The 24,697-nt window shown below is 38.7% G+C and overlaps 1 protein-coding gene across 2 annotated transcripts in view; it reads right to left on the bottom strand.

The window, feature by feature from the left end:
- The window catches only part of trpm5 (transient receptor potential cation channel, subfamily M, member 5), a 30,222-nt gene extending 5,525 nt beyond the window's left edge, over window positions 1-24,697 (bottom strand). The window contains exons 1-23 of one of the 2 annotated variants that reach the window (XM_066701071.1): window positions 24,569-24,697; window positions 20,485-20,535; window positions 17,264-17,444; window positions 16,541-16,721; window positions 15,680-15,846; window positions 14,794-14,971; window positions 14,458-14,522; window positions 13,909-14,091; window positions 13,564-13,666; window positions 12,740-12,858; window positions 11,638-11,979; window positions 10,140-10,283; window positions 7,030-7,153; window positions 6,125-6,270; window positions 5,319-5,431; window positions 5,076-5,174; window positions 4,193-4,451; window positions 3,621-3,739; window positions 2,618-2,750; window positions 2,245-2,419; window positions 1,759-1,927; window positions 1,190-1,368; window positions 571-703 (exon numbers count right to left, since the gene is read on the bottom strand). In XM_066701071.1, coding sequence (XP_066557168.1) covers window positions 571-703; window positions 1,190-1,368; window positions 1,759-1,927; window positions 2,245-2,419; window positions 2,618-2,750; window positions 3,621-3,739; window positions 4,193-4,451; window positions 5,076-5,174; window positions 5,319-5,431; window positions 6,125-6,270; window positions 7,030-7,153; window positions 10,140-10,283; window positions 11,638-11,979; window positions 12,740-12,858; window positions 13,564-13,666; window positions 13,909-14,091; window positions 14,458-14,522; window positions 14,794-14,971; window positions 15,680-15,846; window positions 16,541-16,721; window positions 17,264-17,416 — 3,284 coding nt within the window. In that variant the 5' untranslated portion in view covers window positions 17,417-17,444; window positions 20,485-20,535; window positions 24,569-24,697. Of the gene's footprint in view, window positions 1-570; window positions 704-1,189; window positions 1,369-1,758; window positions 1,928-2,244; window positions 2,420-2,617; window positions 2,751-3,620; window positions 3,740-4,192; window positions 4,452-5,075; window positions 5,175-5,318; window positions 5,432-6,124; window positions 6,271-7,029; window positions 7,154-10,139; window positions 10,284-11,637; window positions 11,980-12,739; window positions 12,859-13,563; window positions 13,667-13,908; window positions 14,092-14,457; window positions 14,523-14,793; window positions 14,972-15,679; window positions 15,847-16,540; window positions 16,722-17,263; window positions 17,445-20,467; window positions 20,536-24,568 lie in introns of both variants that reach the window. The other variant, XM_066701069.1, reaches the window with a different exon arrangement.

The raw sequence follows: 24,697 nt of genomic DNA, 5'->3' as shown, positions 1-24,697 counted from the left end.
GGAGATTGTCTTGACCAGGACCACACCCCTAAATGCATTGAAGCAACTGCCATGTGATTGGTTGGTTAGATAATTGCATTAATGAGAAATTGAACAGGTGTTCCTAATAATCCTTTAGGTGAGTGTATATATATATATACATATATACATATATACATATATATATACATATATACATATATATATATATATATATATATATATATATACATATCTACATGTATATATATATATATATATATATATACATATATATATATATATATATATATATACTCCATTTTCACCCCACCTCGGAGTTTCCAATTTAACTTCTCCAGACAACTTCAGCCCACAGCCCACCTATGACACTAATCAGAGGACTAGAACACGCTGGAACTAACAATCATCCGTGAACCTGCAGAGAGCCACTGGAGTATGAGGATCCAGGACAGAATGTCCCCAGGTGAATTCTGCTCACCCGACACCCTAGAAACACATGGCCCATCTTGCACTGGGACCGTCTGGCTAATGCACCATAATTGGGGTCGGGTTTCAGTAGTGCAAGGAAAAACAGTCAATAGTACTTACTTGGCAGTGGTTGTTTTCAGCCTCTCTTCACTACTCTCCCGTTTCTCTTTCTCCAGCTTGGCTAGGTAGTTTTCCTTTTGCACCGTCTCCCAGGTCATCAGTTTCTGATCTAGAGCTTCTGGTAACTCCCACTCTGGGCAGGAAGTGAACAGTCAGCACAAACCCAAACCAGCCTGACCATTGCTAACCACTGACTGGGTTTTAAAAGCAGGAAAATAAATGGTGACTCAAAATAATAAAAAAAATGTAACTGATATCCTGCTATTGCCACTGTCTTATTTTCTGTATTACAGACTTGGAAACATTGCATTCTGATCAATTAAGTTATGTTAAATTCAACAATTTCAAGATAATTTGAATAATAAACAGCTGAAAGCCCTTCCAGACTCCTGCCCAATAGTTCCCTTAATTGGACAAGTGACTGTTTACATGCTGAAATGATTAATAAGTCATATGTGCTCCCAGTCGTAAGAAACTGGCCATTTGGTGTTGAGCTATAGAACTGGATAAGGTTTGGAGACTCTCTGGTGTTCGCAATTGCGGTGAGGACCACAGATAGTAAGTAATCATCTGGATTGTCTTTGCCTACACTTGAAGAAAGCATAGAGGATGGACAGACCTAAGGGATCCAGCTTGGACTCAGAGTTTTTGAACATGCTGAGGACGATCTGCGAGATGTGGCTGATAATGATGAAAGGGGGGGCCAGGGCAGGCCGGCTGTGATACTCCACAATCAGGTTGTAGCGCTGGAACTTCCAGAAGATGTCCGTGTTCCCTTGGACCACTTGGAAGGTATAGCTGAAACAAATGGACAGGCGCAATAGATTGTCTTGAAAGCAGAATGCATGGCCAGAAATAATCAATACTATATTATACATTATAGATGCTTTACTATATAAAACAAGATTAAATTAAATTAACTTTCAGACGGACTCTTTTCGTACATGTATGCAATTAGAGTTTATAAGCATCAACTGACTAGTGCAGCTACCACCGCAAGAACAGCATTGCTTCTCTGGGTGGCAGGCTCCTGATAATGTTTTAGACCATCCAGTAGCTCAATAATGTGTGGCTGGCGAGTCTGTCCCTGTTCCTGATTGGATCTTTTGATATTGGTAAGGTTACGCTATTTCCATATATTAGTACATCAATTCCAGTGTATTAATTAACTGTATCAATCAAATTTACCTGAACATTGCAATCAGTAGGTTAAGAAGAAGAACATTGGTGACCAAAAGGAAGATGACGAGCAGTAAGATAACAAGCCAGTTGGCGTAGAGATTAGGGCAAGGGGGTCGGGACTCCATCATTATCTCGATGATGTCCATGGTGCAGTTCGTTTCAGGCATTCGAGCAACTATAAGATGAAAAGAGAGGAAAATAAAGAACTCCATAAATTAAGAAAGGACCAAATAAAGAAATTTGTAAAATCCAGTCTCTTAGAGCCAGAAAACGTTTGGCATGGCATTAAAGAGTGACCATGTGACAGCACCATTAAATAACTGCAGACATTGACAAGGCAAACAAACAAACACACACAAATAATTAACAAGCAAATAAGTTATGTGCCTTTACTGGTCAATACCATTGCTGTATGGGGGAATTAAGCAACAATACCCAAGCTTGGAAGGGTACTGGAAAACCTATAGCTAATCTGGACATTTCTTGCTTTACCGTCAATCTCTTCCAAGGGGATCTGTCCGAAGATATGCAGGTAGGGTCTGTAGAGGACCCTCCTGAACATCCAGTCCACTCTGGGGTCATTCGGGTGAAGAAGAGCCTGGGTGGCCACCCCATAGGCAATGAGCCACACACTCAGGAAGAAGAGGAAGAAGAAGACGTCCTTCATCTATAAAAGACCAAAAACGTTGTTGGAGAAAACTGACCGAACATACTTTTGTCTTTTACCGTGTGTTAATAATACAATGTGGGAAGCATTTGGGCATTGCATTTTAATCCTACTTGTGCTCAAATCTGGAACCTTCCCACACTCTGTTTCAGGCACCTGAATCAAACGCAGGAATCAAGCATTGTGTAATCAACTTGCCATTCTCTCCACAATGATGATCTTGGGCCCGAGCTGCTTATGGATGGCAAAGATATGGATGAGACGCAGAGTGAACACCATGAAGTCCAGGGCTAAGACCGTGCGGCCCGCTTCGTAAGATGATTCGGCCATCCTGTGGAAGTGACAATCATACATTTTTTATTAAATAAACATTATATTCTGTCCACACATGTTTGCATGCTGTTTCAGAGAGCCCCTATGCAGTCGGGTCCCTCTAAAAGCACAGATGACACATGAAGCACTGTCGATATTGACAAATTAAACAAGTCACATAAGAGAACTGTGAAGGGCATTCAGGTTTTCCTCATGATCTCTAAATGAGTGAATATAATAACTTATTCAAGCAGAATGAATAGTTTTTTAGTCTTTATAGTTTGCTGATGGGGGACCAATAAAATGTGCTGAATTGTGGCTCTCCAGGACCAGGGTTGATGACACCTGGCTTAAAGTATGTCTAGAAGGATTATTATTAGGTGATGACTATTAATATTCATTTATTGTTTATGGTTCATTATTAGGTGCATATATTCTATTTTATTTTACATTTTGGCTTCTGAAGTCTTCCCTGTGTTTTTAAATGGGTCACTGTGTTACTTTAATACCCACTGAGCAATTCTAACCCACATAACAAACATCTTCAATAAATGCTAAGGAAACACTCCGACATTAAGTGGACATGTTATTAGAAAAAGAGGTTAATGGCGCAGGAAGATGCTTCCCTCGGATCCTTAAAATTGCATTTTGATGAGATGCTGGATCAATAAGCAATTAGGAGCCAAATGTGCAAAGCTAGCTGAGTGGCTTAATCCGGTTTGGATGCTTTTACAGAGCCCTGCTATATTTAAACAAACCATCTTGAAATAGACAGATAAAGCACCAGGCCCAAACCAGGGCAGACAAACATCTGCAGCATGGGAAAGTGGTGGGAGACCTAGCAGGTGATCAATGGTATAAAGAGAGTGAAGAGTTTGTCTTATCTGACCTGCAGGACACTCCCATGACAAAGAGGAGGATGGCCACCATATCACACTTGTTCCAGTTGTCTTCCACATACAACTTGAACTTCTTCAGGATACTGATGTCTTCATCAGTGAAGAAACTCTGAGTACAGTAAAAAAAAGAAAAAGAAAAAAAAATTACATTTAAAACTCAACAAATAATGGAGCCTATAGGTGCTTTTTCAGGGTTTCAGAATGTGTCGTATCATAACTTCCTGGACAGCAGAAACAGCAGAAAAACTACAAAAGCACTGGATTTGTTTACCCCACGGCAACTGATGTCATTGTTATCAAGTCAACCAACAACAAGTAAAGACGCATAAAACCATGCTAGTTCACCTATGTTAAAAAAACCCCAGTGAAAACATAAGCTTTAAATACGTCACAGTAATTCTAATAAAGAGATGTACTGCCTTTACACATTAATCACTTCTTTACCAAGTTTGGATAATCAGGCATAAGGTGCAATAAACTACGTAAATCTGCAAATCACAAGTAAAAATACTTGCAAACTTGAGCTATGAGCGTTTGTAATCTTGTGCCTCCGAGCACTGACCTGGCGCAGCTCCTCTAGTACCAAGGTGAAGACCCAGAAGTAGAGAGTGATTTCAGGTATGGAGGGGCCGTTGGGTGGGGGAGGTCTGAAGTCCATGAGGAGGACGTAGGTGAAGAGGAAGAGGAAAGCAAAGTACATGATGACATTGCCGAGGAAGACTGTCACAGGGGCGCTCCAGAACCTTCTCCACCTCCCGAAGAGGAACTTCATACAGGTGTTGCTGTTCTGTGGGGCCTGGCTTTCTCCCTTGTTGCTCTCTCTGCAGGAAAACCACCACAGTCAAGCAGCATGAGAACACCCACCTTTTATAATGCCAACCCCAGTTACTGTCAATTTCGACACCCAACTTTGTGGACTGTACAATATTCAACTCTGATATCCACATCATCATATCGATGCCATGGGGAAGATCCTGAGAAGGAACACTTTTCCCAAGGCCTGGGAGGCAAATTAAAAGAACCAGTAGCACGGAGCTTTGGCAGGAGCAGAGCGGGGCTCGACCTGACAGAGTGGTTAACAAACTAAAGGACCCCTTCTGGTTTTTGTTCCACCTAGAGTACTCAAATGTATGTCATTTTATAGGTTATTTTATTTTATTTTTACCAGGTGATCGGTGAAAATATGCAGGAGACTGAAGGTATAGTACCTAGAGAATGTTTTGAAGCCTGGAGAGCAGAATTCAATTCTTCTGATTTATTATGTAATGAGACAAATTACATAGCCAAGAGTTTGACATCTCTGCTCTAATTGGAGCATGTTCCATGCCATCTGCCTTCTGCTGTTCTCAGAAATACAGACTTCTTGTAGCTAAAGCCACTTAAATGTGTGCTGGTAAGAAAATTAATGCATTTAATCCCCTCTCCTCCCACACTGTAAAACATACATTTTGTCCTCCTCTGTGAACAGCAAGGCCTTCTCTGTGTCCAGACTGTCCAGTTCTGCAAACTGCTCTCCATCACGACCACCCTCCAGCTCATCATCACTGGAGAAACACACACACACACAGACAGACACACAAAGATACAGAGACACAGAGAATTTCGCATCAGACGTCCTCCAACCTGTAAGTGCCAAAACAGAACACTGTTGCCACACAAGTGGTTGAAATTGTTATGTTTTTGATTACCTGAATTTAATGAAATTGGTCCAAATCAAAGGAGGGAAAAAGAAGGACAGGACTAGCTTAGAGATGGCTGTATCTGTTGTCATGGCTCCCCACCAGATTTTTGTCAACAATGCCTGGAATAAAACAATTATTATTATTATTATTATTATTATTATTATTATTATTATTATTATTATTATTATTATTAATATTATTATTATTATTATTATTATTATTATTATTATTATTATTATTATTATTAACATATAAGGTTGAGTAACTTGAAAACTTCCCTTCCATTCGAATGGAGGACCATTCCAATTCCATTCAAATAATTCAACCAGTTATTTATTGAACTTACTGAACTTAGGTAAAATAATATTTACCAAAAACAATGCTGGAAAACATAATGGTTTGGATACTAAATGATTCACTGCAAATTAAGATTTGCAAGAGACTAATGCTGTCTTCTTGGATTGACTGGGTGCACTGCTTTTACGTGCCCACAAGACTGATTACAGCACAATCGGTTCAATTGCATTGTAGAGGTTACTACTTTTAAATACCAATGTACTTTTCAAAAGATGTTTGTGCCAGTTCTTCAGACTTCATCTTCAGAGCCTTGATATAAAAACATACATCTCTGAATATAGTGTCCAGTTTTTCCAGTAGCCTACTGGTATTGCACAATCGTCAGTGACAGGGCCAGGAGGTCAAGCAACTGCTGCTGTGTTTGGGCCTGCTCTCTTACTGTCTTACTGTCAGGAATGCTCACTTAAATATGGCAGGGCTCTGTATGTCTGACACTCAGTTCTGTTTGTCCTTACTTGCACTCCGTCGTGGGCAAAGAAGCACTTGGCATCAGCCTCCGTAGCCAGGTTGAGGCAGGTGGCTTTACTCCAGTATCTGGTCTTCCTCACCAACAAGGCATACGCTCTGTCCTCACTGTTAGAGTAGCACTCGCTGAAAAGGTCTAAATCCACAACATGGTATAAAAACTTCTGTTTCAAAATATCTTCACACAAGAGTGAAAAAGAAGCTAAACAAAGTTGGAAGGCATGTACTGGATCCAGCAGTCTTTCGCTTTGTGATTTTCCTGATTTGTTTTTAAAAGTCAACTCACCAGTGTTTTGTAATTCTAGCCATAGGGACTGAGATTTTTATGTTTATCTCCTGTTGACTGGGTACTGCACAGTTGAATTTGATATCAAGATATGCATGAGTTTTGAAATTCAAGGTAAAGCTATAAGAAATAAGTACCAGTTGTGGTTGTACAATGCAAATGGTGAATTGCAAATTACAAAATCAGTAAGCTATTGGAGAATGTAAATGGGGAGCAGCAATGAGTGGAAGAGAAGGTCCACACTCTTAAATATGGTTGGTGGGTTTGAATGAATGTCTTATGCCTCGACACAACCAAGAATTTGAGCTACCCACAAATTACAAATAACAAATCTATCAACTTTTTATATCAAAGTAGCAGGAAATGCCTTCTGACAATAAATTAATCTGCATGTGGGTCATTGGTCAGTAGCAATTCAGGGGTAGGTAAACGTTTTGATTTGGTCATGGCCTAAGTTAAAACACAAATGCTTAATTTGGTACTGGCAGCTCTTCACATACCCTAAACTCTCTTCCGGTTCATTTTTAAGTACCACCCAACAAATTCTCCTATAAGAGCCAATTGACCTGGTCCTAAAGTTCCAGCTTCACTGCCCTGCACAACACTCACCCAGTGCGAACTGCTCATATTTAGCCTCCTTCATGCTGCGTGCAGACTCGGCCTCCGACTCCAGATGGGCCATTTCCTTCAGGATTTTGCAGCCAGCCAGAGCAGCAGCTACTGCTTCAGGCCCCTGGACCCCAGACGCACAAAGAGCATAACTACCTGTTCTTGATCTGTTTGTTTAGCCCATTCCCAATATGCTAACCTCAAAATGTTAAAAATAAACACAGACCCAGCTTGACTTCACCAGAACTAGACTTCTCCAGTCTTAATACACAGAAAGGAAACATGATTGATGTTTTATTTTTTATTTGAAAGGGGAAAATGTAAAGCTGGCCAGCATTTATGATTTTTTAATAATGACGATTATTAGAGGAAAATAAAAATCTGCCCAGATCAATAGATAATGTACAGGCCTATCAGGATCTTAAAAACTGGAAAATTAAGGTAATGACTTTTCCCAACATCCTGACAAATTGTTTCTCCTGATGAATCAAATTAGACTCCATACCAACTACTTTCAGCCATCAGAATATAAAAGACATAATTGGAATTTTTCTAAATGTGAATTCACCATTACTATGCTATGTTGTGGAAGCAAATGTGTAATATATAACTAAAGGACTGTGCTAATAAATATGTTCTTATCTCTAATACAGTTTGCCATTATAGTTGTCCAAGAAACCAAACATGTCATTGCTGTTGCAGTGCTAGATGCTTCACGATGCAGACCTCTGTGCATTTTGAGACCTGTAAGAATTTCTCAGCAGGGCTTAATGAGGATCAAGCTGAGGACAGAACTAAAGGGCAAGGGACAATAAAAGCCAACAGCAACATCTTTTTATTTACTTTACCCACTTGATTTAACAAAGCATAGTGTTAAATTCCATGTTTAGAAACTTGGAAATCACACTCCTATTGGTTAAATAGCAGAACACTTCTGTGCTGAAACAGTATGGAGATGTGGCCATTTGTACAACTCAATCGTGTCCCAAGGGTCTAATTTTACATGTATTAGCCAACCTAATGAAATGGCATGAAACTGAAGACCTTGTTTTGTCTACAGACAAGAATTGCTGCCGTGGCTCTCAATTGTAACAATAGAAATGGATGCTTTCATGTGGAAACAGTCAGCTATCCCATTTACAAAGAGTCCCATGGGTTATTAACTATCCCAAGCATATGTTAGGAATTATACAACAATACAAGTAAGTTGGAACAAGGTTGGGTTTGGTTACAATACTTGATCGATTTTTGATTTTATCTTAATTAGACCTTGCTGTCTGAGAACCGCATCGCGTCCCTGGTGTCTAAAAGCTAGGACTCGGTACGTGACAACACAATCACCATCCCTGTTACAAATGTACAAACCAACTTAACTTAAACCAACAGTAAAAACTGCAGCAGTTCTTCATATCCTGTTCCTATGACCACATCTGCTAACTGGTAGCAAAGCTCAAAAATTTGTCAGTTGTCAGTAGGAATTGCTTTCATTATCAATAATGCAACTGGATGTATATTTACAGTGGGTGTTTCTTGCTGTAAATTACATGTGTTACATACTGTTTGGAGCTAAACATACTTATTGGAATGAATGAATAACTTAATGTATAACCTTTGATGCCACACTCTAACGCATTACTACAAAACTCTATTACAAAGCAAACTTAAAGGTGAACTGTTCCAGTGCCAAAAAATATGTTTTTCTGCATTTCTATACTGTATAAGTTAGTTTATAAGATGTATAGCATTTTTCCATTTTGGTTCTATAATATAGGCGACTTTTAAAACATTAAAATTGAAAACTTAGCAAATAATGGTTGCTATCCAAAGCCAGCATCTATGCTTGTTCAGGGTTTCAGGATGTGTAGTGGAGAACGCAGAGGAAAAACTACAAAAGCACTGGATTTTTCTTCCCCATGGCAACTCGATATTATGAGTTTAACAATGGAAAAGGGAAGCTATAGATCTAAGCAAGTGGGAACATCTCAGGGAGGCCTTCCTCCAGCAGTGGATCTAGGCTACATAGGCTTCTGCTGCTGAAATATATATATGAATCTAAGTATTTCTCAATTAATGTAATTTGTTCTGTAAATGAATCTGTAATTTTATAAAAGACACCTTTACTGCCCCCAGCTGGTGACAGATATACAGCAGCTCTCCCCTTTTGGCCAAAGGTCTTGCGTGGAATCAATCCATGGTTTCATTTATTTATTTTCACAAAAAATATATGTATGTATATGCAGAGATGGTAAATATATTAAAATTACAGTTGCATGTAATTCACCTCAAAATAGTCTTATTCCTAATGAGATATTCACTTTCACAAAGCAACCCTTTTTCTTGGAATGTGGGATAAGTTTAAAAAAAAAAATTAATCCATGTTATATGCAACTAAGGGGGAGCTGAAATACTCTGTTGTCATTCCAAAATATTAAAAGCTTAGCTATAATGTAGGAAAAATATCAGAAGCATCACCTTTATTAACGTTTTTGTTGTTTTTATTGGAGTAATTTTGTAAGCTCTTCATCATATATCTAGCAGTAGAAGTGTCAGACACAGTGTTACCAAAATGCATTTAAAATCCTAACATCCTCATAGTTTTTGTATGAGATACTGGATCTTCGGCCCACACCAGTACACTTTTAATAGACGTAAAAAGTAAAAAAAAGTAAAAGACGGGGCAGAAAAAAAAACATTTTGAAGGACAATTGTGATTATTATTATTATTATTATTATTATTATTATTATTATTATTATTATTATTATTGGGTAATACATTAATGCTAAAGCAACACTGAACGTAATGACTGGAGTTGGCCCAGTGCTTCTGCAGTTTCTCCACTGTGTTTCTGCTCTACATCCTTTTGTCACTGCCATAATACCAATGTATTATTATAATAACTATTCTACTAACATGACTTTATATATTTTCTATTTTAAATAAAATAAATATTGTATGAATATGAATGTTGCATTCAATTCTAAAATCATGACTAGTGCTGTACTTTCATGTCCCACACCATGACAAAAACAATCACGTAGGGTATGCTGTTCTCTCACTATGGAGAAATGTATAGCTAGCTATAGCTAGTGTAAAGGATCAATTTCCTTACCATGGCCCAGAAGTAGTTTGCCATGTCTTGTCTGTTCTGAAGGACGGCCCACAGAAACAAATCTCTCCAGGGGTTATCACACCTCTGTTGCATATCGGGTAGATTCTTGTTTCCATGAAACTTCCGGCTCTTGGTGGACTTCTCCTGGAAAATCCAAAGAGATTTGTGATGCACCACTCAAACAAACCAGAGAAATATACAGGGTTATCTGTATGGTGTCTAATAAGTCTGTATACCTGTACCACCGTGATCATACATACATAGTTTATTAGTACTATTATTAATAATAGTGTTGGTACTCTGATACTTCATTTGTAGGCTTGGCAGGATTCCTTCTTTTTTGTTTTCAACAGCTAAGATTGACTTTTATTTTTTGGCATATATTTTGAGTTTGACTGGGATTATTTTCAGGATGACATCACACAAACAGGCAACAAAAAATAATAATTTGAAAATGGACAAGCTGACCACGAACAAAGCATCGCCTGACCTCGTGCCAGCTTCAACAATATTAATGCAAAACTTAATGAACTATGGGTCCACCTAATACAAGAAGAAAAATGACAGAGCCACATGAATTATTTTAGTTTACAGGAATACACAATAATGTTTGTTGTATATCTAAATCTGTAAATTGCACCATCGTTAACTACCTTTACTTTAATTGACCAAACATGAGATTGCTGTCCATAGAATTACATGAGCCATGCTCGCTTTGATTGGCCACAAACAAGCTCTCATAATTTACTTTACATTACATCGGAAGCGTCAGGATTTACATTAACAAAGCAGGTAATTACAGTACAGCAATATAGCTTAATTAATTACATAGGTGCTTAACTTGTTCTTGGAGAAGTCACCAAACTTGGACAAACAACAAAAAGTGCTTGAGTGTTTTGTTTTGTCTACCTTTTTATTCAAATGTACTAGTCCTGCAGGCTACATCTGTATTCTGAAACCTATGATCATGGTGTTCAGTGGAATACTCTAGCACATTTTTACATTTACATATCTTTTTACATTTGACCTTACATTCTGTAAACTGAACTCATTATCTGCTGAAGTCATTGATGGTAACTCATTTCATGTGGACAAATCAATCACCAGTGGAACATCGACAAAGCTCAAGTATAATTTCACAAATGTCACTCTGTTTTTTCTTTCTATTTTTAATCAATGTTTTTCTGTTGGGGTTTTGGTGAAAACTGTGTTTTGGTGAAAAGCCTATTCATTAGGTTGTCTGGATAATTTCAGTTCAATTTCAGGTGCATGATTTTGTATGGTAAAAAACCCAGGACACAGAAAGGAACCTTAATAAAAAAGTGAGTTTTATACTCTGCTAACAGAGTACAGTCTGCTAATGTTCTTGCTGACATATATTAATTAAACATCCAAAACTGAGCATCATTGTCTTCATGGAACAGGAGAACACAGAGGTTATGTAGGTTACTTGTGTGCATGAAGCAAACTATCTTTAAGGAGTGAGAAAGGAACCTACCGATGGGGCTTTCTTGGTTGTGTCCTGGTAGAAGCCTTTGCAGGAGTCATGAAGGAAGTCTTTCAGGACCTTGGAGACCTCGTAGAGAGTGAAGCGAGATTTCTTGACCACACACTCATGCAGATTGGCGTTGCGGGTGGCCAGAAGGAGTTGTTTCTCCTCATGCTTCTTGAGCAGGAGCTCGTGGAGAAGACACTTCTCCGAGATGGAGCAGTACAGGTCCTGGAGCTTGCCATAGGTCATGAACTCGTGCATGTTGATCCCGTTGTCCACAAAGAGCTTTACAAAGTCAGGCTTGTTGTTGACCAGAGCATCCATCATGACCTCTTCAAGGTCACAGGCCTAAGAAGAAAGAAAAAAACAACATATCACAAATATGTTTGGTGGGACAGATGGAGTCTTCTGCTTTCCATTTCACCCCCGCTTTTCAGTATCAAACTGAGCTAAACTTGTTCAGTTTACCTTATTCTTCTGCTGATTTAGGGAGAATTATGAAACCAGTTAGGAAATAAAAAAAACTGCTTTTACTCTCTACTGTCTGCAAAAATACTATGATGTTATTGTAGTCCAAAAGCTTTTTGTCCAATATAAAATGATGTAAACTTTTGTAATGAATCTGTGAATTAAACACAGTAAACCTAGAAACTTGGTTATAGTAAGCACTGCTGTAAACATGTTTAAACATATAATACTGGTTCGTACTAGTTAGTAATAGTTCGCTGACCATTGTATTTACAATTGGATATAGATGATACTGTTGCATATGTGGTAATATCTGCTATTATGCTACTTATAAACAAAGTATTATAGTAGTGAATACATACATTGTAATTGTATAGTGTCTGCAAACATACTGCAGTTAAGCAATATATCACTTTTTTGGTCTACTGGTTTGAGACCCTGCAGCACCAGAATTGCGCACTGCTGGTGAAAGAGGGACTCCATAAAACAAGAACTTGGCATTACTCTTACTAGCAACCAGGATACTTCTCACATTAGCCAAACACCTTGTAGTGTTGCCCATGTTCCAAGATAGGCAAAAACCTTAAACTCCACTGAGAAAGCACTGTGAATAATTGACCATTGCCTGGGTAAGGCTTACCCTCCATTCCACGTCACCATTGAAGATCTCACTCTTGGCGATGTCCACCTTGTTCCAGGCCACAGCCAGCTTCAGCTCATCCAGATAATCTTGCGCTTCTTGGCTTTGGCTTTTGCATGCTGTGGGTAGTGGGGGAAGGAAAGTCTCAGATCAATGCCTTTTACATAGTACAACACACCTCCATGTTGTTTCCCCATGTTTTCATTTGGAATTTGTATTTGGGATCTACTACTTGTGCAGGTATTTAAGATACTGTAGATACCTTAAAGATTTACTTTACCAAGAAAGCTAGTTATGTTGGATGTTTCGGATCATGCTGGTTGGTTGGCAGAATGTTGAAGTATTTTTAAGCATTAGGATGGAATTTAGTAGATAGCATTGCTATCCAGTTGCAGTACAGTGTTGCAGTCAAAATCTATGTTCCTACTCACATGCCTCGTGTGCAGTATGTAGTGAATTGTACTGTATATTATTGTATATACTAATAATCTAGCATAATAACCATCCTTTCCAATACCTTAGGTATATGGCCAGTTTAAGTAATTATGATTATATTGTTTACTTACTATTAATAAAATTTAAATTTAAATATAAAACACATCAACAACCAATTTAAGATTTGGATAAACAAGCAAAGTAGGTCTAAGGATTTATAACTAGGACAGATGTTCAGTCTTGAGGCATTCCAGTGTTCTGAGGTATTCTCATTCTCAAAGCTGCATTACATCAATTTCAGGTACCTTTGAAGTCCTTTCAGACCTGAACAGCTGCATTTTCTTAATCTAGATTAGAGAACATTATGTTTAGAAAGCAGCAACCCTTACCTTTAACCAGAGCTCTGAGAATGACTGCGTCCAGCTCTTCAGAGCCCTCCTGCTCAGGGTCATGAACTGTCAAGAGGTGCCTGTGCTCCAAGATTTTCTCAATCTATAAAACATTTAAACACCTTGGGCAGTGGACAAAGGTAAATAATTGGTGGAATATATACATATTCTAACTCTCACAGCTTTTTCTCAACTTTGTCAATCGCCTCGGTCAGTGTCACTTTACACCCCACGCAGAATAATCAGCCGGATAGTCGAATAATTATTTTTAACTGCACAATCCAAAGAATATGAAAAGCACCCTGGAACCTGTCAAATAGACAGCAATAAACTCCAGTAACGTACCAGCTCGGTCCATTTGGAAATGTTGGCCCACTCAAACTCGGTGTGAAAGTTCTCAATCAGCTGTTCCTGCACAGAGTCAGGGTCACAGGGCCCGTTCATGAGAGAGACCAGGATGTCCGCGATGCCCCCTGACCCAGCCAGGATCAGCCAGGGCGTAGAGTTGATCATCCCTCTGTAAATCCTCTGGGGATCAAAGACAAGGTAATGGCAGCAGAGGAGTTTAAAAGTTACATGATTGCTTGCAAGGATGGCCATTAACATGCACAACAGCTAAGGTCAGAATTGTGTTTTTGGAGCACAACAGTGGAAAAGGCATATTATGATGAAATTGATCAATCCAGTGTTGGAGTACTTGCAACTGCTGTGTCGAAGAGAATTGGAGAGTAAAGTTCCTGTGGTGTCTGTCTTTCCATCTCCGCACATTACATTAATTAAACACGGAAACAGCCTACTTGTTTGAGGGAAGTCTTAAAAAATTTAAGAAATGATTATCGATCTGTGCATCTACTACAAAACCTGGCTTGGGCAGACAACGGTGAAAATGTTTACCTGTAGTATCTTTGGCTCTCCATGAACCAATAGGCAGAGCACAGGAATTTCAATGCTGCTGGTTCCTAAAAGACAAGAATGGATTATATTTCTCACCTGGCCAGTTGACAATTGCAACCTGTGGCTTAAAACACCGACAGGCACAAAAGCAAACATCTGAGTCTAATACAGAACAATGCAGACTGTGGCTGCTTTGACTTATAGTCCATGTACTGTACACTCCAACAACCAAGTTACAATATTGGAGCTTGATTTATTATTAGTCTCTTTTCTATCCCTTGTGTTATTTAATTTGTAGAGAGACTATAATGGAAATATTTGTTCCTGCACACTTACCCCCATACCCGGTGCGCTGTTCAGAGATGTGCTTCAGCAGCTTGATCCTCATTTCTGTCGTCCCCGCAGGGTGTTCCTCATCCTCATCCACCAGGATGAAATGGGAGTGGTTGCAGTCCAGCGAATACACAACCCCGTGAGGAAGTTCCTCAGTCTGGTAAAAGGCGGGCTTGTCTGGCTGTGGAGGACAGACAAAAGCGATACATGCGATCTGTAAAAAGCTTCCATTCACTTCACAGGCTGAGTCCTGTAGTTCTAGTTTCAATCGGAAGGGTGTCCCAGCCATCCAGGATTCTTTTTGGGGAAGCAGATGTTTCAGCAGGCACATATAGGAGGAATTGTAGGTGTGTGTCTGTGTGTGTTAGCTGCCTCCATCCCTCAGGATCACGTCGGGATCACTGTAGGATCACTTGAGTAGCAGCCTGACGGAGGATGAATCGAAACCTGCTGTTTCAGTTCTGTACACACCGTCAGAGTGTGCAGTGTGTTGCATTCGATTGCTATGGGATCTATACATTTGCTGACTTTGATTCTCCTCACAGTGCTAATCCCCTTTATAATAACTGGCAAAATAGAAGCCCCAAGGCTCTAAAATAAGGGAGGAAGGATCCTCTTTTTTTAACCCTGTTAGTACAACCGGCCCCAAGTGGGTTAAAGACCATTGAACGATCCTCTGTGGTATTCTTCATGGCTGTTTCTGTGATGACTCACAAGATTGTTTATGCAAGCATCATTTCACAACTACACTTTTATAATAGTAATCGAAGGCAGCATGGCTGGCCTGATTTTATTGCATGCCTGTTAATCATCTGAAAATTGTTCTACTGAGCCCCTGGACCACCAGTGTGATGGTGTCATCTCCTTCTGAGGCATCGTAGAAGCTAACCTTAGCAGTGAGCAAAACCTCCTTATTGTGGATCATCTTCCAGGGAGCTATTCCTATGGCCACCACTTTGGCCTTTGAAGAAGTGCTGGCCAATGAATGGTCCCTCACTGCTTCCCCCAGGTGCTTAGTGACGCCAAACCTTAGTCCACTGGTGAGAATCCAGGCACCTGGAAAGTTGAAAGAAGTGTGGGACACTTACTTTGTCACACTTTTGAGTTTGTTTGAAATATATTGCAGCATTCCTTTATAGTGTGTAATTTCTCACAGAGAATGTTAACATTTAGACACATTGTTATGTATGAAAAGTATTATATATATATATATATATATATATATATATATATTTATATTTTTTCTTACATGAATGTTATAAATTAATTGTAGGATGTCTAACTAGTTCATATTGGTATGAAATATTGTTCATTTAAAGTGTGCTGGATCAAAGTAAGTCACTTCTTTATCTATAAAAGTGCACATGCTAACTTATGCTATGTTATGTTATGTTATGCTTCAATAAAAGGTTAGATATGCCTAGAGTACATGCTGTCATGATATGGCTTCTTCAGTTGGCAATTTACTATGTATTGCTGGCAATGGCATAGTAATCACTGGGATAGTAGCCCTGGCTGGGTTCTCATAGAGTCTGCATTCCTATATTTTAAACAAGATCTTCAGATTTTATTATCTCTGCTTCAAATTGTTACTATTATCTTGAAAGGCTTCTGAGGGTCGATTGCCAGGATAGATATCTAGTCAGTTTACAAAGTGTATAGCTAGTATAACAAAATAGTTTCCCTGCAGATTACCATTTATTTTGAATTTGAAAATCCTTTTGCTCTAGTATTTGGGATAAGAACCTACCTGTGCTCTGAGCAGCTTTCACTAGCCCTTTCCTCACTGTGTCCCGCAGCCAGGGCTTCATCTGGAAGAGCTCATCCCCCCCAACCAGCGACACCACCAGGTGAGGCGCTGTAAGACTCCACTCCTCCGTCAGCAGCTCATAGATAGCTGCTGGGTCAGTCGCGCAGTGGACCTTCACGAACTGCAACAAAAAGGCACAACGCCACTCGCAAACAGCAGCTTGTGTAGCTTTACAACCATGTACCCTGTGGGCCCTGATCATATCCCTTTAAGGCATCTGCTGCTAAATAACTGAGCCAGGACTACATTCATGTTCATAAGCATCAATGCACTATATAATGACAATATCAGGAGAGACAGCAGCTGACAACACACTGCAGCCTTGCCATAATAAAGTGAGCTGGCTTGTCCTCCAGACAGCACTAACTGTGACAAAACACCAAGCACAAAACCGAGCAGGTTCAGACACTTCACTCTCTGTTAGCATGGCATGGTGCATCATTCAGGACCTGAAGCATATGGTGACAGCTGATTGATATTGTAACCAACAGAAAAAACAACAGAGTTACCGAACTGTGCTTTCAACACCCCTGAAGAAGTTTTTATGTTGGAAACATGTATCCTGCAACAACTTATTTTGGAATCATTTAAATATTGTAAATCTTACTATTTTTAGAATTTTCCTTTCAATAATTTAAAGTACCATTATATGTTGTTTTTTACCTTGCCTCGTTTTTTAGTTGATCCACAGAACTCGATCTCTCCCACACAACTGACTTCTTCATTTTCCACACAGTTTTCTGCTTTGCTGCCATTGTATGGAGTTTCCCGGCTGAAGCTATCCATCTCCACAGCTATCTGCTGTTCATTCAGCATGTAGTGGCAGCGACAGATGATCTCAGCACTGCAGAGGGGGGAGAAAAAATAGGATTTTTTGTAATAAACAAAAAAGAAATAAAAATGAAGAAGAATATATGATTTACTTCAAGTCTTCCAATATTCCACAGTGCCCTGGAGATGAAATCATTAAAACACATTCAACAGGAGATTCATTTGAATGTCTGGGGCTTGTTACTCTTACAGTAGATTTTATGTTGTGTCTTTTAAATGGATAAATGATTAAATGTTTCACTGTTCATATCACAAAGAGTTCCTACCATTCCCAGACCTCTGTAATGATTATTTTTGTTTGGTATTTGAGTTAACAGTGTACCACACCCAGGAATTAGCTATGGTTGGATAATCAGGGCAAAATAACTGTCCTGCTCCATTTCGCTTCTCCCTTAAATTGTACACATATTTTAGTGTGCATTTACAGTAACATTAGCTGTATTTGAAGGCCTTTTCTAACATTTCTATTTAAAGATATATTTAGGGAATTAATTGAGATGACATATGTGCCAGGGGTTGCCAAGTGGTCCCATAATAACCATAAAACTTGAGACAGGACAGATTTCCAACATCTCTTGATCTGATTCTGTGGACAAATGAAGTCCCATTCAGAAAGAGCCGGGGGTAAAAATGAATGTGACATTTGAATAACAGAAGGCGAGAGTTATTTTAAATGCACTTGTTGAAGAAATCATACAAGTTATGAATATAGTGTGCATATGTTTGTAAAGCCCCCACACTCACAACCACCAGTCTACAGAAAGGTCCAAGGAGAGAAGATGACTTGTTCAAGAGGTAAAGTGTGCAAACCAAAACCTTACAGAGAGAATTGTAACCTGCATATAAGAAAGAACAGCACGATACCTGAACAAGAACGGTATCAGTGGATGCAGGCCAAGGTGCAAACAATATCTTGCTGTATACCAATAGGTACACAGAAGCCTGATAAGTGCTTTGTCAATGTCCTATGATCTGTCAAAATGTTGAATTGTTTTTTAATTAAGGACCAAAGTTCATACAGAGGAGAGGCCTATGAGATGCCAAGCATTCCTACCATCATGGGGACAGTTCTGTTATATTGACGTGCTTGAATGCTTCGGGGACTGGAAAACTGAATGACTGAAGGAAACGTAGAATCAATCAAATGCCAAGACAAAACGCTGTGTGAATTGTACCAAGCAGTGCACATAGGACAACACCCCATGGATCCAACAATAATATATATAAACTCACACACACACACACACACACACACACACACACACACACACACTCACACACACATGCACACACATGCACACGCACACACACACACACACACACACACTGTAGTGGTTTAGTACATTCCCAGGATACACCGATGAAGAAGTAAGAAGTTTATTATAAAAATCATTAATACAGGTTAACCCGGAGCTCTCCTCTCACAAGGATGTGAGTTGGAGAAGCCTGTTTGTATCTTCAGATAGACAATGGGTTGCAGTCTTATCTATCAGTAGTCATTACATCTCGTTAAAACAGTTGTACAAATAGATTTAACAACATGCATAATAAGTAACATAGACTTGAATTTATTACTGTTGTTGTTGTTGTGGTTGATGTCTTGATTGGTGCTGGCCAGCGTTCTTCAGGCAGCAGATGTAATCAAATACATTGTATTAAGTCCTCAACCAAATGCCTGTGCCCCAAAACACACACCCTTTAAACTGTTTAACTCTTTTAGCTGATTGATAATCATAGAAGGCAATAGTTGATTGAAATAACCAAAAGAAAATAGCTGTATACAATCCAGGAAACAATGAACCTATGATAGAGACAGGGCAACATGACTTTGTTAGATCTTTGTAGCTTCCTGAGTAGTTGGTTTGAAACTACAGACCCAAAATGTTTTAAGAAACTAATAATTAAAGTAGGCGCCAGAAAGCAGTGAATACAAACTAATGAAACCATTAATAATATAAAGGATATAAAGATAAGTAAATGTTCCCACTACAAAATAAACACACACACACACACACACATATACCAATATTATTCAAAATGACTGTGAAATTATTAAAACTATGTATTGCTACATGTCACCTGAAAGTTAATATTGTGAACATTGTTTTCAATATTTTTTCCAACTGTGTGTGTGTGTGTGTGTGTGTGTGTGTGTGCTCCTCATCTTAGATTTTGTCCTGTATTTGAAAATATCAAGTTTCTGCAATCAAGGTTTAGACAGTTTTAAAATCCTGAGAATGATGATTTTCCCACTTTTGCTTAAGGTCAGGGGTCACATTCAATTCGTGACATAGCTTCTGAGGAGTCCCAGCACTCAACACCTGTAAGCAATGCACTCAAAAGCTCATCTAAATAGGTACAAAGTCTAAATTAGTGACTAATTAGTGACTAACCCAATCATACACCTACAGTGATGTCATCACACCTTTATTGACTTTCTATTATATTTTTGTCTTTTTCACAGGAGCCTACAACTTTACCCTTATTTCAAGTCCTGATCTAATATCCTGGAATCTAGGAAACCAGTAATCTAGCTAACTCTCACACTCCCATTCCTAATTTGCCAGTGATTACAGGCCAACAGTACATTAGTGTTGAGTGTATAAGTAAGTTTCATATGTGGCTCAATGCTGCTCCTTCATAGGTTTACCTACAGTTTAAGATAATGTGTCTTATAGCTAATAGCTGTAAAGAGGTTAATCCAATTTGAAGCCGAAGCTGTACAACCTGTGTAAATTGCATATCTTACACAATACAACACACACACAAGGCAAATATACTGACAGCAAAAAGCACATTTATTTAGTTCAATATGACATTCAGCCCTCCTTTTCCTCTGGAATTAGTATTATTTTTAAAATATCTGTAATTCTTTGCATGGGATGACAATACAGGAAACACGGCATAGGAATGTTTGCAAAAGCCTCGCTGTGATTGGCTAGTTTCTCAAATGTGATTTACAATACAAAACCTCAGGACATGCAAGTGCAGTGGAGAAAATGTGAGTATACATTGATACTGGAAAGGGTGACATACGTATAGCCTTGGGGTACCTCCACAGTCTCCCCGCAGTTCCTGCATATGCCCCTCTGCTGGACTGTGTTCTAAAAAAAATAACAGAGAAAATAGTGAGAATTGTTGTGTTTTTTGTGTTTATTCTGACATTTGATAGCTCCAGTTCTACTTCCAGCCCTCTGTTTATAATCCAACCCATAGATGAGCATTCTTCACTTAAGACACAGATGTGGACAGGTCCTCTTCATTAATCCTTGAATGTTCTCACACTGCTTTTGTGCAGATCTCAAATCATTGTTATCCAAAATCTCCATTTTCATAAGACTTGGAGTAGATCGTAGTCAAGGCCCTATGGTTCTTGAGGGCTGAAGAGCGTTTAGTATTGAGATGTTTGTTCCAAATTACCTCTGAATGACTTACTTTACTTTACAAAACTGGCTACTTCTTAATTTGTTTCTAAAACTTCTTAATGTTTCCAAGTCTTTATGAAGTGATAATTGAAGATCACCTAGGAAACCTGCTAGAATTGGGTTCTCCAAGATCCCTGAAGGACACAGTAAAAGGCCAATATCTAACCAATGGATCACCAAATTTCACACATTACATTTTATTCTGACTTGATTTCTCTTTTGAATCCCCTCTGGGTAACTTCACACAACAAGCAACTTCTTCTAAAGCACAAGGTATGTATGTATAAGACTCTCTCTTGTGCAAAGTAGGTGTAACCTCATAAGGTAATATTTAAAGAGGCTGCTTATGGACATTAACTATTTATAACAATCAGTGCAAATATGTTTGGTATGGTTTAAAGTACACATACACTATATAATTCTGTGATACTGCGCCTCCAGTGGTGAATTTATGTAAAATGTTGATTTTGGGGGCTGTTGAAAAATTAACAAAATGAAAAAAAAAAGAAAAAGGAAAAACAAACGTACAATACAAACACTTCTGAAAGATTAACCTATGTGATATAAATGTTCACTTTCCAGCAAACCTGAAAAATCACAGAATTGATTTGCATGGATTTGCAAAGAAAAGAAGTGCAGCAGAGGGAAGATGGATTTGCCGGCCAAAAAGATATCCAGAGCTCTGTAGTACTGGCACAATCCACCGTCACGCTAAAGAGTTGAACTTAATACAACATGTTTTCCAACTCAGACCAATAAAATTAATTATCCTTATTTGAAAATGCCTATAAATCATACAGGAATATATCACTTGATCCTCATTTGCTTAGAAGACTGACTCTTCCACTGTTGAGCCTTACAGTGGACAAAGTTAATTTTATGAAGACATACTTGAATTACTGGAACGCCCATTTAAGTCTACCTACATGGTAATGACTGTCACAATATTTGATGGGAATTCTGTTTGAGGATTGTATCGCTCACATTATCCACCTTTTATTGTGACACACAGAGATCTTTTCAGACCTGCCCTCATCACTCACTCCTTCTTCTCAGCAGCACAGTGTCATTCTATGTGTATTATTATTTACATGCAGGCTCCACCCTGGGAGCACAGGGGAACAAGGGAAAACAAAAGCAGTTCCCATCATTCAAGAGCACAGCAGAGTTACTATAACTTGTACAGGTATTTTTAATTGTCTATAGCAGAGGGCAATCGAAACCCATAAAGGAATAATAAGGTTCAGTAATAACAATAACAGTAATAACCATCATTGTCATCATCATCATCATAATGTAACTAAGACTTGAAGTTCTCAAGAAGCATAACACACTTTATATGTACAGACTTTAACAAAGGATTTACATCTCTACAGGATTTAAGTTTGGGTGAATGTGATTATTATAATGAGATTCAAAGCAACACGTAAATCTTAATGCATATCAAACCAGCTAATACCAAGAAACTAAACTGCAAATGTAATAGTTTAATGGTTCAATAGTTTTCAAATCCTCCCAAAATAAATCTGATCAAATCATGCTCCTTCTGCAAATGTCTCCCCCTGTGTTAGTTTCTATTCAGTATTTAACACAGATGGAAAAATCTTTGCATACCACAGATTCAAAACAGCTCCATATTTGCATTGAGTCAATATTTCCTCTTGGGGTTTGACTGCTGCACAGATGTCAAGCTGTAAAATTAAAAAATAAAACTTCCATACTTAAATCTGCCTTGAAGGGCATAGACATGGAGTTACAATAATTATGTGCAAAGGGAAGAATAAAATGTGGAGGATTTAAAGAGCTCCCGTTAAGATACCCCCACACCCTTCCCAGTGCAACACCGGGGTCAATAAGAGTTTGTAATAATAAGTTGCCGAAACAACATTTGATGGCATTAAAGATCAAACATGTAGGGTTCATATTGAAGAATACAGCTGTTTATGGCAGGGGTTTCCCAAATCTAGTTAATTTTATAGGTCAAATCACCAATTTTAAAACCTGTATTAACTATTGGGTATCATAAGAACTCACTTAAGAGAACTCTGAACTGTGAAAGCTGCAATGTTCCCAAACTTTTATAAATTAATGATTTAATGGGGTGACATACAAAATCTGATGAATTATGGCTCTCCAAAACCAGAGTTGGAGTCCCTTGCTATAAGATGTAATTAATAAATACATACATACATAACAACAATTTTAAAGATTAATATATATATTGCATCAAGAGCAGATCTGGACAGTGTTTTTTGATTTAGCCATTATTTGTGTTTGATCTATTAGCGACCAAATGCCAGCGGTGCCACAGCAATGCAAGGGTAGGACCTGGTATAAAAACCACAGGGTCATTTCCATGTGAAAGATGGGTGGGAGCCGAGGCCCAGGGGTGCTCAGTATAGGAACTTGGAAATGATTTCCTTGACAGAAGCACGCAAAATGCAAAGGTCCTATTTGCATGGCAGGGTCAGGAAGAGGCTTCAATATCAGAGGTGCTAGTCAGGTGTGGAGGAGGGGAACCATTCCCTTTGGTTGATTGGAAAAATCCAGTTGGTCTGGGGTGTGTTTCAAATTGAGGAAGCAATATTGAATATCCTGACACAGATATGAAAGAGACTCATTGTTGAGTCAATCACTAGCTCTAATCGCTAACGCTCTGCACATTTCTCAGGTGAATATGAATGACCTGTTCACTGGGTTTGCAGTTTGTAGTCTCAAGCCCCTAGTCAAACCATTCCAATAAAGCAGCAATAGTCAATTCTGGCCCTGGGGAGCGGCAGTGCCTTCTGGGCATTGTTTGATCTGAAACTGCACAATTTAGCCAACTGTTGGAACACTATAGTCAAAGTGTCCAAGGCATCCAGTCAAACCTGTCAAACCTGCAGGATTGTGGCAGTGTTGACCAGCCCTGCAATAAAGCAACTGAAGGCTTCCTGATAAGAAATATCCAATAATAATAGCACCATTAAGGGCTTATCTCCAACTAACATGATTGTTGCGCTCTATCAAGAGAGATTCATCCTGTAGCTGATTTGCAGATTACTTAAAAGCAAATGTTCCATAGAACTGTCCTGATTAAAATCACATAAGGTTTTCAGCTCAAAAACAATTCAAATGGTCAGCTGAATTTTTCAGGACCATACAAACAACACTAGAGTCTGGGGTTCCAATACATGTCCGCTCCCGCAAACTCACCCGCCTGTTGAGCCAGACACTTCACCTAACCATGGGGAGACCATTGAAAAGATTCCAGTTGATTGAAGCTGTATGTGTGTGTTTGTGTGTATGTTATGTATAAGAACTCTAAATAAACACACCAGACCGGCAAATATATAATCTTTAAGTATGTGGCTAAGCAGTATCACTACATTGTAAAAAAATTATAATAATAATAAATATATATATAACATGTACAGTAACTTACAGTAACTGGCAGCAAAATAATATCTATAACAAACCTGCACTTATGTGATTTTCTTTTATGTCCCTTCCAAACATGAAAAAACTTCCACTTGAATTCTATTCAAACTAAACATATTAAACTCAAAATACAATCTGCATCATTCTTTTTTTTCCCCATGTTATTTTTTTTTTCCATTCTGGTTGCTAAAGTTGGTCAGACAAACAGTGTGGAGAGTTGAGATGCGTCAAGCAACAGGTAAAGGTATAATGACAGTTGACATAGAAATGATGACAAATGGGGAAATCTTACCGGACACTTGTCCTGAGTCTCTGGCATGGCTGCTCAAGGTCTCTCACTCTCACAGGTACCTGCACTCCTGCCTCTCCCTTCTCCCTCCCCTGCCGTGCTGGAGTCCTGCTGCAGAGCGAGCCTGGTAAA

The sequence above is a fragment of the Amia ocellicauda genome, chromosome 4, assembly GCF_036373705.1.
Source record: "Amia ocellicauda isolate fAmiCal2 chromosome 4, fAmiCal2.hap1, whole genome shotgun sequence".
Lineage (NCBI taxonomy): Eukaryota > Metazoa > Chordata > Actinopteri > Amiiformes > Amiidae > Amia > Amia ocellicauda.
Note: the sequence above shows the minus strand (reverse complement) of the source record. Positions and strands in the feature narration are given on the sequence as shown.